Source organism: Crocodylus siamensis, chromosome 1, assembly GCF_052110815.1.
Source record: "Crocodylus siamensis isolate JL-2025a chromosome 1, ASM5211081v1, whole genome shotgun sequence".
Lineage (NCBI taxonomy): Eukaryota > Metazoa > Chordata > Crocodylia > Crocodylidae > Crocodylus > Crocodylus siamensis.
This window is the reverse complement of record NC_143395.1, coordinates 150,168,484-150,185,747: the sequence shown is the minus strand read 5'-3', so window position 1 is coordinate 150,185,747 and position 17,264 is coordinate 150,168,484. Positions and strand designations below refer to the sequence as shown.

General features: G+C 40.5%; 1 protein-coding gene across 3 annotated transcripts in view; it reads right to left on the bottom strand.

Annotated features, from left to right (window-relative positions):
• Positions 1-17,264, bottom strand: part of CRIM1 (cysteine rich transmembrane BMP regulator 1) — a 396,377-nt gene that overhangs the window by 187,164 nt on the left and 191,949 nt on the right. For all 3 annotated transcript variants that reach the window (XM_090045237.1, XM_090045229.1, XM_090045246.1), the window contains one exon: positions 310-431. In XM_090045237.1, coding sequence (XP_089901363.1) covers positions 310-431 — 122 coding nt within the window. The remainder of the gene's footprint in view (positions 1-309; positions 432-17,264) is intronic.

The window sequence follows — 17,264 nt, the reverse complement described above, 5'->3', positions numbered from 1 at the left end:
CTATAGTACTGAATAATACAGATTATTTGATACTAGTAAATGAGAGATTAAACTTTATTTGTAGTTTTAGAGGAAAATGTAACTCAAATGTGGGGAAACAATGTTGAGAGGTTTAAAAAACTAACCTTTTTTCTAAAGCTAAGTTGTCCATATATAATAGCTTGCTGCTTGATTTATCTTGACCAGTTCCTGACAAAAAACATTAAAATTTCCTAAAATCTTGATAGTGCACTAAAAAAAATTAAATAACTACATCTCCTACTGATATATAAAATCATCCTTTCCATGTACAATAGAAACTTCACATACCATTGACACATTCAAAGACATCACAGCACTTGCCAGGTGTTCCATCTCCACGTGAGACTATTTGGGGAATGGAGCCTGCCTCACACATGGGGAAACCACATAAACCAGAGAGACACTCGCATCTGAAACCAAAAAAAGGAAAGGAAAACCCCATAAATAAATTAAGCCACATATGAGGGGAAAACACAGGCAAAGTGAAATAGCAGACTGGGCCAAAAGAGTTCTTGTTGTATGAATATTATAGAATTACTTTTTACTAACACAGTGAACACAAGTTAAAAAAAAAATTAACTGTTTGGTAAATAACTCTCTGAACTCTTCTGCTGTAAGATTAAGTGCTAAGTGGTCATGCAAACATAGTGGGACAGATGGAAATATTCCAATCTGCCATACCAACAACATTTTTGGAGCAATAAACACTTAGGGACGGGTTCAGAAAGCAGCATGCACAAAAAGATCTCTAGTTTGTGGGAGACTTCTCCACAAAGTTGTTTGAGAACTGCCTAAATTAGTAAAAACTGACAGCAGCGTCCACAGCTAAAATACTGTCTCACTTCTTTATCCCCAAATTGGTCTGAATTTAGGGGTCCACCAACACAGATTTTTGGGGCTCATAGCCAATTTTTAAGGAGGCATATCAGCTGATACTGATCAGATTTCCAATATGCAGCCTGGCAACTTGAAGAGTAGTGTCTGGCTGGTAAGCCTCTTGTGGTAGAAGGGGTGGGGCAGGGTAGGGAAGCAGATCAAGGCCACTGTGATGAGGGAGGGAGTTTGGCTGGGGCAGGCGCTGCCCAGCTGGAGCGGGGCGGGGCATGGGACAGAGCTGCAGCTCATCCAGGGGGTGCGGGGGGGGGGCGAAGCAGCTCCCACTTCTGCATGCACTCTGGGAGGGCATAGGGGGCATGTGTCCCCAGCTCTGTGCACAGGACAGGGCAGACTGCCACTGTGGGCTGGGACCATGGCTGCAACAAGGCTCTTTCTGGTGGTGGCGAGATGAGGGGCTGGGCTGGGCTGCACTCAGGGGAGGCAATGGCAGCACCAGGAGGGGGTGCTATGTGGGGGCTGCAGCCACCCCAAAATTTGCCACAGCACCCACCACACACACCCTATAGCGCCACCGCCACCCACCCTGAGTGCAGCCTGGCCCACCCCACCAGGAAGAGTCCATTCCAACCCCAGGCCACAGCAGCAGCCTTCCCTCATCCTATGCACAGATCTGGGTGCACAGGGTCTCATGCCCTCCTGGGGTGTGTGCAGTGGCAGGAGCTGCCTCACCCTTCCCACACCCCCTGAACAAGCCATGCTCTGCCACAGCTGGGATGTGCAGTGCCTTCACCAGCCCCACTCCATCCCTTGATCTGCCCCCCCCCCCACACCCCTTCTCTCTTCTACCACAGACTTACCAGATGAAGGCAGCTCTCCAAGCTGCTGGGCTGTGCTCCTCACTGCCTATTGTGCAGCACTGTGGCTGCATGGAAGCACTGGGCATTTATCAGCCAAATTATTGGCTACATCAGGCAAAAAAAAAACAATTTCCAATACAGTCAATTTACTTTATAGCAGTGCTGATCCAATATCAGACCAATGCATCAGCGCACCTCTATCTGAATTGGGCTATATAGGGAGACAGAAAGAAAAATAATAAAATATTCTATTGCTTTGACATCTTGGGCAGTCATTTACACCCAAGCAAAATAAGTATAAAACTACCATTTTGAATTGGTAGTGCTTGACATCCATTTTCCATTGGTGATTATATACGTTGCAAGGCAACAGAGAACTGGACTTTAATGGCCAGATCCTATTCCACCTAACAGACACCTAAATGGTACTTTGCTGTCTAAATGCAATCCTATTCTATCTAACTTGAGTCCATGAAAAACCACAGAAACAAAATGGTGGGTGCAGCCTCACCACTTCCTATGACATAGTTTTAAGGCACAGAGAATGTATATTACCCAAAGCCATGTTAACAGTTTTTCAGGAATTTAAAAAGGGTAGAATATGATCACTAACATTAGCAAAGGCTTTTTCACAATACGAAAGTTTTTCAGATCAGTCTCTAGAACTAGAAAGTACAGCTCAGATAAAAGGAAGTTGTATGCGTTCCTCCCAATTTTCGTGCTCTTAAAAATGAACCAGCCAAACAAACCAACCAATGACCAGAGGAAGGGGAGGTCTCTGTTTGAAACTCATGAAGTATAGAGACATTATTATTGATGTTTCTACAGCACTATCAACATATATTAAGCTGGACAGAAATTTACATTTAGTAGTTCCTGGTCTTAAGAGATGACATAGTAAAGGAATAAGCAGCCACAATACAATACAAGACAAAATGCACAAGGAAAGCTCAGTGCTTATTACAGCTAAACAGATTCATGGAACAGGTACACGATTTTTCCTTAGTGTATAGATTTAAGTTCTTTGAAAAATCTAGGAATTCACTTACCACCCTGGGAATAAATATGAATTTAAAAAAAAAGATAGGAACCATATTTTATTATTTATTTTATTTTTATTAAAGTAAATGAGTATTAAATATCTAGCTATGTTTACTATATGCTTCAAAAGAGGCATTATCATGAGCACCCCAAATCAACCTATCTAGACAGAATCATTAGGCCCAAAGAGATTCTCAGATTCTTTTGGTCAGTAAGCTTCCACAAGGAAAAGGAAGATGGCTTTCCTACTACCCCTCATCTCTCATTATCCCTGAGAGATACCACACCCAACATCAGGATGCAATAAAAGATTAGAAAAACTAGTCCTAGCAGATAGGTATTTAAAAGTTATCCCTTTCATCCCTTCTCCTGCTTTAGTGATTTTTGTTAAGGTCTCCACTGGAGAACACGTCTCTCAAATACAACTAACAAGAACAGTGCAGTGAAGGTGAGCCATCTCCAATGATTTTAAAAAATACTGTGTACTACCATAGAGCATAAAATGCCACAAAAATCTATATCCATTATTGAAAGGCAAAGAAATTCTTGCAGAAAGCTACATAAATATTACATTTAAGAAGTTAAATCTACAGACAGTTAAATATGCAGAAATAAAGCTGAATGATCAAATGCTGTATGCATCCATTAGCATATTTTATTATGATTTATTTAATGATACAGTATAAATTGTAAGACTATTGTTTAGTTTTACACATGGTATGGACAAATATTGAGCACAGAATAAAAGAGCCATGGGCTATGGTAATGAGCAAAGAACTGGAAGATGAAAGACCTTGATTTTATTCACCACTGACTGACTGCACTAACTCTAGAAGGTCAGTTAGCTTCTCACTGTCTCAATTTTTTATTTGTAAATACAGGTAAGGGGAAATTACTCACCAGTAATTCTCTTTGTTGTAGTCCTTTCCTCTGACACTACAGAAAGACAGTAGGGACAATTGGCATTATGGCTCCCCCTACCTAGAAGCAAGAGAGCAAAGGATGTATGATAGCGAGCTCCCTATAAATGGTCCAAGTCAGTCCCTCCCCTCTTTCAATTAAATACAGAAAATGAAGATAGAAAATATATAAAGAATAGAAATGCCAAGATAACACTCAGGAGGGCAGACTGGGAAAGGAGAGGACTTTGACAAAGAGAATTACCAGGGACTAATTTTCCCTTGTTCCTCTTCTCCCATCCTATGGAAAGACAGCAAGGACAAGTTGCAGATGTAACAAGCAGCTCCCCTTTGGGTAGGCTTATCATAACTTGCTACTTTAACAAGTAGCAATCTTTAGCCAAAGGAGACACTCTTAGCAGGAAGAAGGTCCAGCTCATAGTTTTTAAGTAAAGTGTGTGGGCAGTTTTACATATTTTACAATAGATTTCTTAGCCTTTACGCTCCAGGAAGTGATATTTCCAGAGGAATTAGTTCTGACAATCACGGGACAAGTCTTGTTCGGCCATAACATAGGTTAGACAAGTATGCGCCTGAATCCATCTAGCAAAGAGAGCCTTGGGGTAGCAATAAAAACAGAAAATAACATTTTCTCAATGTCAAGAAAAAAAAGCAAAAAAAAAATTCAAAACACTTTATTTCTAAAGAACTGGCTGTTTGTCTAGAGAGATGACTGGATTAGGATAGGGATAGAAATATATTGCTCATTGATCTGAAATTCTATATTCACTTTAGGACTAGACTCTGGAGGACAGTATAGCTTTAACCCCATCCAGAGAAAACTGCAAAACAAGAGAAAAAGAAAGCTAGGGAGCCTAGTTTCCTGGCCTAAAGTTGCTGCTATTAGTATACACTTCAGAGTAAGCAGCTTCATAGAGAGAGATGTCTAATCTATTCTATGCATGTTTTGGCCCATCCAGTATAACATACATGTGCCACTCATAACGGTTTAATATACTGTTGGAACATACCTGTGCGTTCCAACAGAATATTAAACTGTTATGAGTGGCATCCTCTTCCTCATCAATTGTTCAAAGAGTAGGCCCATAAACACCTGAAGAACAAGGAAGAGATTTCACTAAGGAGTAACTAGTTAAAGTAAGGTGATTTGCCATAATAAAAAAAATATAAAAAACATTTAAAATATGGGAAAAGGAATTAATGGTTCTGCATTGAGTGGGTCCACAGACTGCAGAACAAGTAGTTAGTTATAGCTGGAGCATGCTGATCCTTAATTTCTGAAATTCCATATTTCTTTTTAAGCAAAAGGAAAAAAATATGCAAACCTACTGCTATTGGCATGAAATGAATTTGCTATATAGGAGTGTTAATGTGGAAAGTTTTAAAACAGACTTTTAAACAATCTTCAATCTCCCCAGATAGGCCTGCTGAGAAAGTTATCTAAGCACGTTCCATAATGTTAGCAATGAAAAAAGGGTGTGTTAAGAGTGAAAAGAAACCTTAGAAAATCTTGGGGTGATAGACAGCTGTCTCACTGCCACGAACACAATGGTTGGAAACCCTGGGATAAAGAGACAACCAAAAGAGGCAGCAAACTTACCACTGTTTTATCTTGATGGATTTTTTAAGTGCTCTTAGGAGAAGAGGAATAAGTGGAAGTGATATCCCCATTTTGCACTCTAGTGCTGCAGAAGCCTATTCTTCCCTGGCTTATTACTTTGAGAACAAAATTGAGGAAGTTTGGTAGAACTGGTTGTTGCAAACTAGTCTATTGCGAAGGCACTCAACTCCCAAATGCTTTTCTATGAAGAAACTTAGCAGTTTAAATTGTAATCCCCTGGGCAAGGGCCTGGAGGTTAACCCAGTCCACCTATGGGCTGCTTTTTTCCTAGTACATAAATTGTTCTTAAGGTATAGGAAAGGGGCAATGTACAAGTTACTGGCATGACAGCAACAGGAGGAATTGAATTTATCTGCTTTCTTACCTTTATACACATATGCCATAGTCACTATTTTACATTAAAAAGGGCATAGACATTGAGAACCAAGCACTCTCGAGTGACAAGAGCTAGGCAAATGGGTTTTTTCTTATGAAATCAAAAACACAGAGTAAAGAGGAAGAAAGAATGGTATGTTCTCTAACAAATGAGTTGGATAGTTTCATCCAAACACAGAGTCCCTGAATAAAAGGAGATGGGTGTGTGAAGGGAGGGATGTAAAGCAACCTCTGTTGTATAAGTATCATGGCCTGCCATCTGGTAGGAAGGAAAAGAAAATCAGAAAGAACACATGAAGCTGGCTTTGGAAACCACTGGCACAGAATGGACTGGACTGGTACAGATAAAAAGGTAATACTGAAGTTAATGACATGTGTCCAGTGAAAGGCAACCTTGGCTAGACTTGTATTAAGAAGCAGGGTTATGTGCAAAAGCTGCTGAAGAGATGCCAGGGAGATTCTCCCTTAACTGATTTAGTAGTCTAGAATCTGGTCCCAAGACCCTGCTAGAAGACTCATTAAGCTGGCCTGAATATCAGTAAGGTGCATGCATCTGCCCAGTAAAGAATCACTATCAAGGATACCAGAACCTTCGTGAAGACTGTGGAAGATAGAAAGAGGCCACAGAAGAACAACTGAAAATGGGAACCCTAAAGACAATGTGGGAGAGTCAACAATAAATTAGGTAAATGTGAATATCAAGTTATGTACATGCTTGAAATGCTGCTAAGGATAAGAACTTTCCTTGTTCCAAAATGGAATGCAATACTTTCCCTTATGAGCCAGAGACAAGATGGACTGTAGCCTCCCCAACTCATTTGTGAACAGTGAAATACTTCGAGGGGGGAAAAAAAAGCTCTAGGTCACCTTTCTGCCAGTTAACTAAGTTAATATAATTCTTTTCTTAGAAGTACTAGAAAACTGACTAGGAAGCAAGAGTTCCCTGAGAATTTAAGGGGCAAAAAGCGACAGACACAGATCTAAAAGCAATTTGGATGAACAGTCAAATCTGACTACATTCTGAAATCTTTTCATGCAGTTCTGGCCATCCCTTTTGTAGATTTCTGAAGATGACTGCCTATTAACTGAAGCTGATTACATTTTTCATTAAAAAAATTTCGGAAAGACACATTTTCCCTCCTAAAAATTGATATTTTTTTTCCTTTTGGGTTTTTCTTTCCCTTTCTTCTTCCTTCCATTAAAAAAATTGCTACCAGAAAAAGTAAAAGAGGTAGGAAGGGAAAGAGGAATATAGGGAAAAAAACCTTAAAATTTGGGAGAAAAAAAATCATCATTGTCCACTCATTCATTCAGGATGCTTTTTAATTGCTTACAGTTTTGCCAGTTTTTAACAGTAACTTATCAGCAGGGTTCCAACTTCAAATGTATAAAAGATAAATTGTAAAGAAATAAAAATCATCACGTACCTAGCTAATAACCCCATCATAAAGGTAGCAGCACACCAAATGAATCTGAATAACGATATGGATCCAATTGGTGTGATATAACAAATTGATATTTACCACCACCCTGGCATATGGTTTTATAAACAGCACTTGTAGAATTTCCTATACTTAGAATAGACTCAGCTATAGAACACCTAACTATAGGATAATAAAGGATAATGATACATATAGCAAAAATTGCTTCCTTTATTTTTGCTAAGTAGAGAAGTAGTAAAACTAACATTCGCAATAAAAAAGACTTTTTGTAGGTTAATTTAAATAATGGGATTACTTTCCCCAAGAATCTTGACTTTATAATATGGTGTCATTCAGGATTTTCTATGTGAGTTTTGACTTTCTCAACTATTCAGACAGTGTGACAGAAAAATTCACATTTCAGAACTGAAGAAAAACATTGTGTAAGGACATAATAGATAATACAATACAAAATAATATATAATTATATTACAAGCATCCGTTTCCTTTACTTCATTCACTCCTGGCTTTATGAGCTCCCTCTTATCAATTAATATGAAATCTGAGCCTCATACAAATGAGCACTCTCTTTAGATGGTCATCTATCAAGAAATTAAATATCACTTTTTGTAATTCACCCAAGTGACTAGAACCGTTTAATCATTGTCTAAAAGGAAAATAAGGAAAATAATGGAGCAAAGCTTCACAAGATGACAATAGAAAAACTACAGCAGGTGATTAATGACAGGTCTAGAATTCCCACGAATTTTTTTCAAAATAAAACACTCAAATATTACTACAGTGTTAGCAGTTATTACTTGATACTACTAGTACATTTCTAAAAGTGGACTTAAAGAACACTCCAAGTACTAGATTTAAATAGAAATTAAATAGCCATTTGGTGACATTTCAAATATTTTATGCTTAAGTCAAAAATTGTATATTAATGACATCTTAAAAAGCCTACCAAAGTCCTGAACATCCATACTCATCTTCCAGAGGCCTGCATAGCTAAGACCTGAGTGACTAACATTATCCAAATGTGGTCATTTAATAGGTAGGGATTTCTATTCAGGTTATCAAGAGAGTCATTCATGATCTTTCTCCCCTTATATGTCAGGTAACTGTGGGAAAAGATCACCACCATAGATTTACTGTGACAATAATCCTTTTTGAAAAACACTGAGAAAAAAATATAACAAAGATGTGATAAAACTGTGCCCTTTAAAAAATCATCCATGATATCCCTATTTTCCCCCTCGAGTTAGAAAGGCCCTGCTGACAAATTCTAAAGATTTGATGTCAAATATTAAAGGTTGTATGAATACCTGCATCCTCTGTAAAATGTTAATTCATTGTTCATATACCTTTAGTAGCTTATATGCGGTAAAAAAAAAAAATTCCCTATTTATCCAAAGAATGTTGTCTGCCTAGAATTAAGGCATTCATTTCATTTTAAAAATTAAGATGAGTAACCCAAAAAATAATCTGAGCAAGACTCTGCTAGTTCATTCTTCTAAGGAAGAAGAACTGGTTTTAAATTCACCTTAGACTTAGCATTCCAGATGAATAAATAAATACTTTTATCAATCTCATGAAACATGGTTATTCAACTGATGATATAAACTCTGACTTTCTGAAATAGGCAATGGAATTTAAGTAGTATATTCATTTTTATATCTTTAATGTATAGAATTACTGTGAAAGGTAGGCATGCCCCATTTATTTAAACTACTCTTTATCTAGTTTATAATGAGGAAAATATTTAAAAAACATAAATCTACTTCTTCCTAGAAACTATCACTTCATTAAAGGAAGATTCCTTCCAGTTGGACTTTGTAGCTTATCAGAAAAATACAGCAAAATGATACTGACATTAAAGGTATAATGCAGCATAATATCTATAAAAATATATTCTGTGCTATTTAAATATAATATACCTATATGAAGCAGTCTTTTATACTAGATGAATGAGAAGCTAATGTTATTACAGTGAACAGAAAGGATTTGTGGCTATTTGTTGTTAAAAAAAGGATGAAGTTTGACACAATAATATTTTGACTTCTAAATTCTGTACCATTTTGAAACATGTTTCATAGTTTCATAGTTTGTAGGGTCAAAAGGGACCTGAGCAGATCATCGAATCTGACTCCCAGCCATGGCAAGAAAGAGTACTGGGGTCAAACGACCCCAGCAAAGTGTTCATCTAACCTACTCTTAAAGACCCTCAGGGTAGGAGCCAGCAGCACTTCACTTGGAAATTGGTTCCAGATCCTAGCCACCCTGACTGTGAAGTAGCGCCTCCTGACATCTAGCCTGAATCTACCCTCTGCCAGCTTGTGAGCGTTATTCCTAGTAACTCCTGGTAGTGCTTGGGGGAACAGGGACTCCCCCAATGCCTGCTGGTCCCCTCTGACTAGTTTGTAACAGGCCACTAGATCCCCCCTCAGCCTTCTCTTGTGGAGGCTGAACAGGTTCACGTCCCGTAGCCTCTCCTCGTAAGGCCTGCCCTGCTGCCCCCTGATCCAAGATCTTTTTCTGCCTCTGTACTGATGAGAAAGGAGTTCCCCAGCCTGTAGGTATGGTACTGGTTCTTCCTCCCGAGGTGCATCACCTTGCACTTGTCCATGTTGAATACCATCCTATTCTCATCCACCCACCCCTGTAACCTGTCTAGGTCTGATTGCAGCCTATTCCTCCCTTCTAGCGTACCCACATCCCCCCACATCTTACTGTCATCAGCAAATTTGAACAGGGTGCTTTTTACCCCCTTGTCCAGGTCACTGATGAAGATGTTGAACAGTGCAGGCCCGAGGACCGAGCCCTGCCGAACCCCACTGCCCACGTCCCTCCAAGTCGAAAATGATCCATCCACCACCACTCTCTTGAGTGCGGCCCTCCAGCCAGTTGGCGACCCATTTGACTGTGCAGGTGTCAACACCACAGTCCCCCAGTTTCTTAATGAGAACAGGGTGAGAGACAATGTCGAAGGCCTTCTGAAAGTCCAGGAAGACTATGTTCACTGCTACCCCTGCATCTAAGGATTTGGTGACCTGGTTGTGGAAAGCCACTAGGTTGGTCTGCCAGGACCTGCCCCTAATGAACCCATGTTGGTTGCCCCTAAGCATAATCTCCCATGCTGGCCCCTCATGGACATGTGCCAGAATAATTCTCTCAAAAAGCTTGCCCAGGATCGAGGTAAGACTAAGTGGCCTACAGTTTCCCGGGTCCTCCTTCCTCCCCTTTTTGAAGATGGGAACCACATTGGCCCTCTTCCAGTCCTCTGGCACCACACCAGAGCACCATGAGTGCTTGTAAAGCCGTGCCATGGGTCCTGCAATGACCTCAGCTAATTCCCTCAGTACTCTAGATTTGAATACATCCAGTCCCTCCAGAAGTTCCCTAACAAGTTCCTCACTAACCCTTGGCCTAGGTGCACTTCCCCTGGGGTCTGAGGGGGGCCCAGAAGTGGGGTGGCTGTTCTGGGCCCTGCTTAGGAAAATGAATGCAAAGAAATAATTAAATATGTTAGCTTTCTTGTCTGGTGTGATGACCAAATTTTCTAGCGTGTCCTGCAGGGGCCCCACATTATGTGGAAACTTCTTTTTGCCCCCTACGTATTTAAAAAAGGTCTTCTTGTTGTCCTTGATCCGGGAAGCTAGTCCGAGTTCCATCTCTACCTTGGCCTTCCTGACTGCCCCGAGCAACTGCAGTATAGTCCTCCCTGGTGATGGCTCCTCCCTCCCATTGGGTGTATGCCTCCCTTTTAGCTAGGAGACACTCCTGGATGCTTTTGGTGAGCCATTGGGGCTTTTGATCCCTCCTGCCCCCTTTGATCCGTGTTGGGATTACCTCCCTTTGGGCTTGGAAGATCATCTCCTTAAGGAGCGACCACTCTCCTTGGACACCTGGCTCCCCTCCCCGCTGGGACGTGAGTTCCTCCCCGACTATTCTCCTTAGCTCATTGAAGTCCGCCCTCCTGAAATCTAGGGCTGCTGCCTTGCTGTAGGCTTTTGCCACCTTGTGCTGGATGGTGAGTTCCAGCAGGCGATGATCGCTGTCGCCCCCGTGGTCAAGCACCTGCAGCCCCCTGATCAGGTCATTGCCGGTGGCCAGCACCAGGTCCAACAAGGCATCTCCCCTGGTGGGGCTTTGCACCTCCTGGGTTAGATGGAGGTCCTGCATTCTGGCTAGGAACCTATGTGAGCGGTCAGACGTGGCTGACTGCTCTTCCCATAAGATGTCTGGAAAGCTCAGGTCACCCATGATGACCACATCCTTTGACCTAACTACCTCCATGAGCTGACTTAAGAATTCCTGGTCTAGCTCTTCCCTTGGTTGGGTGGTCTGTAGTAGACCCCCACCATTAAATCTCTTTCCCCTCAACTGTCTTGTATTCTATCCCAGAGCGCTTCAGAGTGCCCCTTCTCTGATTCTTTGCTAATTGACGAGGATGTGTATTCCTCCTTACCAGTATATCCTGTATACCAGTCTGCCTCACCCTGTACAACTCCAAGTCAGTTCAAAGCAGTGCAGAGGCATTTTGCTGTAGTGACAAGGTTCCCTGAGCCTTGGCACTGTGGCATGGCAACTTATCTTGCTCCATTCTACTTTGAGCTGATCTAGAGCAGTGGTTCTCAATCTTTGGTACCTTACATACCTACCCCTTGCCGATCAATGCAGCAAAAGTGAAATTGGAAGTCTCACCTTCCCATTTTTTCCACCATGGCCCGGGCAAAAGCAGCCTGTGCGGGGCCTCCCTCCCTATCCCCTGGCACACTGACACTGGGGGGTGAAAGCCCCAGCGCACCAGACACAGCAGAAGAGGCAGCAGCTGGAACTTCCAGCCTGAGCAGGCAAAGACCAAAACGCAGCACCTGTGTACACACTGCCCATGTCTTGCATACCCCTATGGGTATGCATACCATGAGTTGAGAAAGACTGATCCAAAGCAGTGCACGGTGAGGCAAAGGCATTCTGCTACTAAACATTTGGCTGGGGAAAGTCCACTACCATCCCAAACTTCTCCGGCACCTGGGAGGACTCGAGTTGCTGCTGTTTTTTGTACGTTTTCCAGATTGGTGTGATCCTGGTCTCAGGAAGACATGAAGAGCATTTCCCTGCCACTTGACTCTTCCCAGTCCAGGAGTGGAGGGGAAGGGAAGCAAACAGGTATTAGTTCCTTACAGAAAATCTTTCCCACAGGCATGATCTTTCTTGCTTAGTAAGATCTCTCTCTTGAATCAAGCATATTTCCTGCAAGATAAATTTAATGAACACTTTTACACTCTTAATTTCTACATGGAGTGCAGGGATTCTCCCCGTAGAAACTGAATGCTTGTATGTACAAGTAAAGGGCACACATGATGCCTAAAAATGGACTTTACTTGTTCAATATGACATAAAACAACAACGTACTTTTTCTTCTACTGTTATATATAGAGTATATTAATTAGGAAGCATGACACTCAAATATTTATGAGAGCAAAAGGGCTGAGTGAACCATCTGGCCTGTCCCTCTTCCACTCCTAAAAGATTTCAAACCCAAATGAAATTATTTGGATCCTGGAGTAATACCACTGATATACTGTGATAACGGAAGTACAAAAATATCCTTAAATGACTGATGAAAATGTTTGGATCATAGAATAGAAATGGTTGGTTTGATTTTTGCAACTTGGCAGAAATGCTGTAAAGTTTCTGATATCCTTCTAAACTTGAGCCAACTTGAGGCTCCGGAGCCACGTGAGGCTCTTCGGAAGTTAATATGCACCTCCTTCAATCTTTGTACACACCGTGTGCTTGTGCAAAGATTCAAGGAGACATGCATTAACTTCTGAAGAGCCGCATGTGGCTCCAGAGCTGCAGGTTGGCCACCCCCGTTCTAAAGGATATACATTTAAACATTATGTCAAGTATTAATCCCAGTTATAAGACTGTCATTCCACCCTATGGAACCCCAAGTCCATTTCAGTACAAAAATAAAAAATCATCTAAATACATACCAAAAAAACTACATTAAATTATTCTTAAATTTATAGGATCAAACACTCAAAAGTTAGGAAATGCCTGTGCAACCTCAATATGACCTCTATATCCATTATGATACAAGTCTTAAGTTACGTATTACTTTTTCCAAGGGACCCCAGTCTCATCTTTGGTCCACTCAGTGGGTGGTTCTCTCTTTCCTAAAGGTTTGTCCAAGAGGGCAAACTAGAGAACAATAGGCAAGGGCATGAATTTGCAGTATACTTGCTACCTATTGCTAAATTCCTCTGAAGACACTATTCTTATATTAGAACAAGCAAGAGAGCCTGATTCTGCAGTGGTGAGAGCCATGGGTTCTGATCCCTGCTGTCAATGATATTTATGCATTTTATCCAATGACTTTCAATGCAAAATTCCTAAAGAGCACTGGGAACAAAATCCAGGCTTCCCTCCTCTCAAGGAGATTAGGCTATGGAGTCAGGCTCCTTCTTGCATAGTCATAGTTCATGGTTTCTTTCCTGTCCAGTGGGCCAGCTTCACCAGGAGGGATGGAGGAAGCATTCAGCCCCGTCTCATGCACAGATGGCTGTGAAAGTTCCTCTTGGATATCTCAGTTATGTACCAAGCTGTTCTGAAGTTTTGAAAATTCTAGTAGACATATATCTGCATCTTCAGGCACTTTAACAGCTTTGAAAATTCAGACCATAACCAGAAAAAAGCTGTCCCTTTGCTAACTACAGTTGGTATTTCCTTCGGTTTTAGATTCACAGAAGTTAAATGAGTTGGTTTCAGTTGTTTTCAAATTCATTCAGGGCACTTCTCAGATATTTAGCTTCCCAAAAATAAAATCTATAAACCTGTCCAGAATTACCATGATCACTTGACTTTTGTTATTTAATTTGAAATATTGCCTTTCTTCACCCTCCCAAACACATTACTACTACGAAAGGGTACAGAAACAGAGATACTTTTTATTGGCTTTTATCCACTCATCTTCCAAGGGGTTGGTCTTTATGCATAATAATGTCAACTTGTATCTTGTCAGGTTCAAATCTAAAGAGCACTAACAATTTTCCTTTTAATAAACCTATTTACAAAGTTCTCCATTTTTTTTATACAGAGAAACAGGAACAATGTAATTATTGGCAGAAAAGGAGAGGGATGATAGCAGATCGTTTGAAGTACTGAGAGGTGCTAAATCAGTTATATCCAGAAACGTTTTGCTTTTTGAGAAACTATTTGAATTTTTTTTAAAGTATTTTTCTGAGGGATCAAAATTTGGTAGTGGTGGTTTGTTGTTGTTGGTAGGGATCCTGTTCCCCCCTCCCCCCTTCTGCTGGAAGGGAAAAACTGATTTTTCTTTTGGAAAAAATGGAATGGAATTTCTGGCTTGCTTCATGAGTTGTCTAGTGCCTGGGTTGCTCAACTCTCTAGACAGACAGCTGTTCAAAGAGTTGAACAGCTTGGGGAGTCAGCTGCCAAGGAATAAGGTAGACCAGTGAGTCAGGGAGCTGTCTACCTAACTCCCCAGCCAGGTGGCTGTCTAGGATGTCAGATTCCTCCTTGGGAAGGCAGCTGTCTGGGGATCCAGCCAAGGTGTAGATCAGGCTACCTGACCATTCCAGCTAGCCAGGCAACTGGGAAAGCCCTGGAAGCCCTGTGTCTATAAGCAGCCAAACAAGCAGGCAAAAAGCCTGGAATTACAGGATGCCCTACAGCCTAGAAAGCTGAAGGCATGGGGTCTAAAATGTCCAGGGAGTTAACAAAACTTGTCTGCCTATAATCAGTAAGATTTGGAGAGAAACAGGGTTTTCAGTAGGTTCCTGACTTCATTTTTAGTAATAAAACAATTCTCAAGAAAGCTGAGAGAGAATTTAGCATTGGCATTTGTTCTAATTTAATGTTAGTTTTTCTCCTCATCCAACTGTTTATGGGTGGCTGCATTAATCAATTTAATTTCCAGTACTTAGTTACCATATGGCCCTCCACAACATGACTTTATAGATGGAAGAAGGGAAAAAATAGTCTTAAAAAACCCAAAAACCTAAACTAAAATTTTTTTGGGGGAATATGGAATATACAAAATACATGACGATGGATATTTTAAATTGTCATTTAAGATGCCCAGCATTACACATATGTGCTTTTGAATAAAGTTTAATATTATTGTCCATTAGCAAAAATATGGTTTCTGGTACCCCATCCCCAAATGTTCAAAGTCAACAATATTTGAACTGAAAGACCAATCCTAATTTTATTTTGAATTTAAACAGATTTTCTCTTTTAGCAAGAAAAAACGAAAAAATGTAACAATACAAAATGAAAAAAAGCCCCACAAGTAGACAATCATATGTATAATATAGCTACATACAAAAAATGCAAGGCAAGTCACCTAAACGCTATCATCCCACACACATACACAAAATCTGTTGGATAACCTTTAATAGCTTATGTTGCTTTGGTATTTTGAATAGGAAATAATTAGTAGATAAACAATTTCTGGCTTGATTCTGATTATATGAATAAAAGTGATATTTGGTCTGATCTAAAACTACTGAGACTGAATGGAAAAAATACTGGTCCTTGCTCATCTCTCTGAGAAACCCTGCCTTAAATCTATTTCCTAACATGAGTTAAGTCTGAAAACATCAACCCCACTTCCTGATCAAACATCTGACCAATAAGAAAAAAATCATTAAAAGATTCCTGCAAAATCTCAGGATTTTCTAGACACCCTAATTTTAAGGGCTAGAGAAGCCTGGGGAGCAATACCATATAATCTACATGGACCACTTTTAAAATAATGGAAAAAAAAAAAGTTTAGCAACTATGTTAGTTATGGCCCCTTCCTTCCTTAATTTTCAAAATTCGCTGATTCTTAGTTGAATACAGCTATACAAATGATGTGGCTCTGTGCACAAGGTCATGTCCATGGACTGCCCTGTGGAGTGGATCAGGCCCATGGACCATCCCCATATATTGGTAACTTTCTGTACCTATGTGATTTTAGTAAACCATTGAGCTAATATTGGTAGAACCAACGAAGTATTATACAGTGTGAATAAGATCTCCAGCTTTTGACATTTTACTAAATGGAGTTATTTTTTTGTGGAACACAAAAAGATGGTAGATAGTATTGTATAAATGTAAGAGGTAGTATTATAGCCCTAATGCTAAGGAATTTGGAGTGGTCCTTTTCTGAACTCTATATATACATGCATGTAATATTTTGAACACCTCCAAAACAGGTTTGCCTGCATGTTCCCTCCTCCTCTCATAAGTCACTGCCCACAGAAGATTGCAAAGAAACATATATAATGTAACAGCATGTATCAATGGCGCGCTACTGAACACCATTAACTTTCTGTCTATTTGGTAGGCCTTAAATGCGCTCAAGTACTCTGTTGGGTTTGTTGGGCATATGGCCACAGTGGGGAGGCAGGGGGAAGATGGGGTCTCTTCCAAATGCTTCCCTTGAAACTAGGAACTCACTTCTCATAAAAAGAAAAAAAAAGGGAGGGTTCTAGAGAACAAGACAGTGCCTTCATAGAAGACGTGTAGTGCATGGGCAAGGACTGGCAGTTTCTGAGCTCTGTTTCCAAACCAGAGTGCTTGTTCTCATTTTGTTTCTTTCCCCCCTTTTTTAAAAACAATAATTAATTGAGCACATCAGTATGTTGGGGATACAGTGAAATGTACTAACTACCTGTTTATCTCCTTCTCCAAAATTACAGCTACACTATCAGCAGCATATTTTTGTAGACACTGCAAGAGCTATTAAGTAGATAAAGGGCTAGGGTATTTACCCAGCAGTACCATGGTGACTTGAGTTTACTTCAACTGCCGGAGAAAGGAGAAAACAACTTTCCTTAATGTAAGTGGATTTGAATTAAGATAAATTTCCAATGATATGTTTAAATTGTGTTAGAGGTAGTATAAGCAAGGGACAATTTGAGAGAAGGAGTTAAAGGGGGGCAGGGAGAGATTAAGGGACAGAGGACTGGACCAGTACAACAGCTGTAGGATCAGAAAGCAATGATGTACCCCAGCCATAGGTTTTAAAACCAGAAGGTCCACTGATCATCTAGTCTGATCTCCCATACAACAAAAGCCACTGCATTTCAGTTGCACCTTTATTGAGCCCAGTAACTTGTGTCTGACATAAGTGTACATGCCAGGAAAG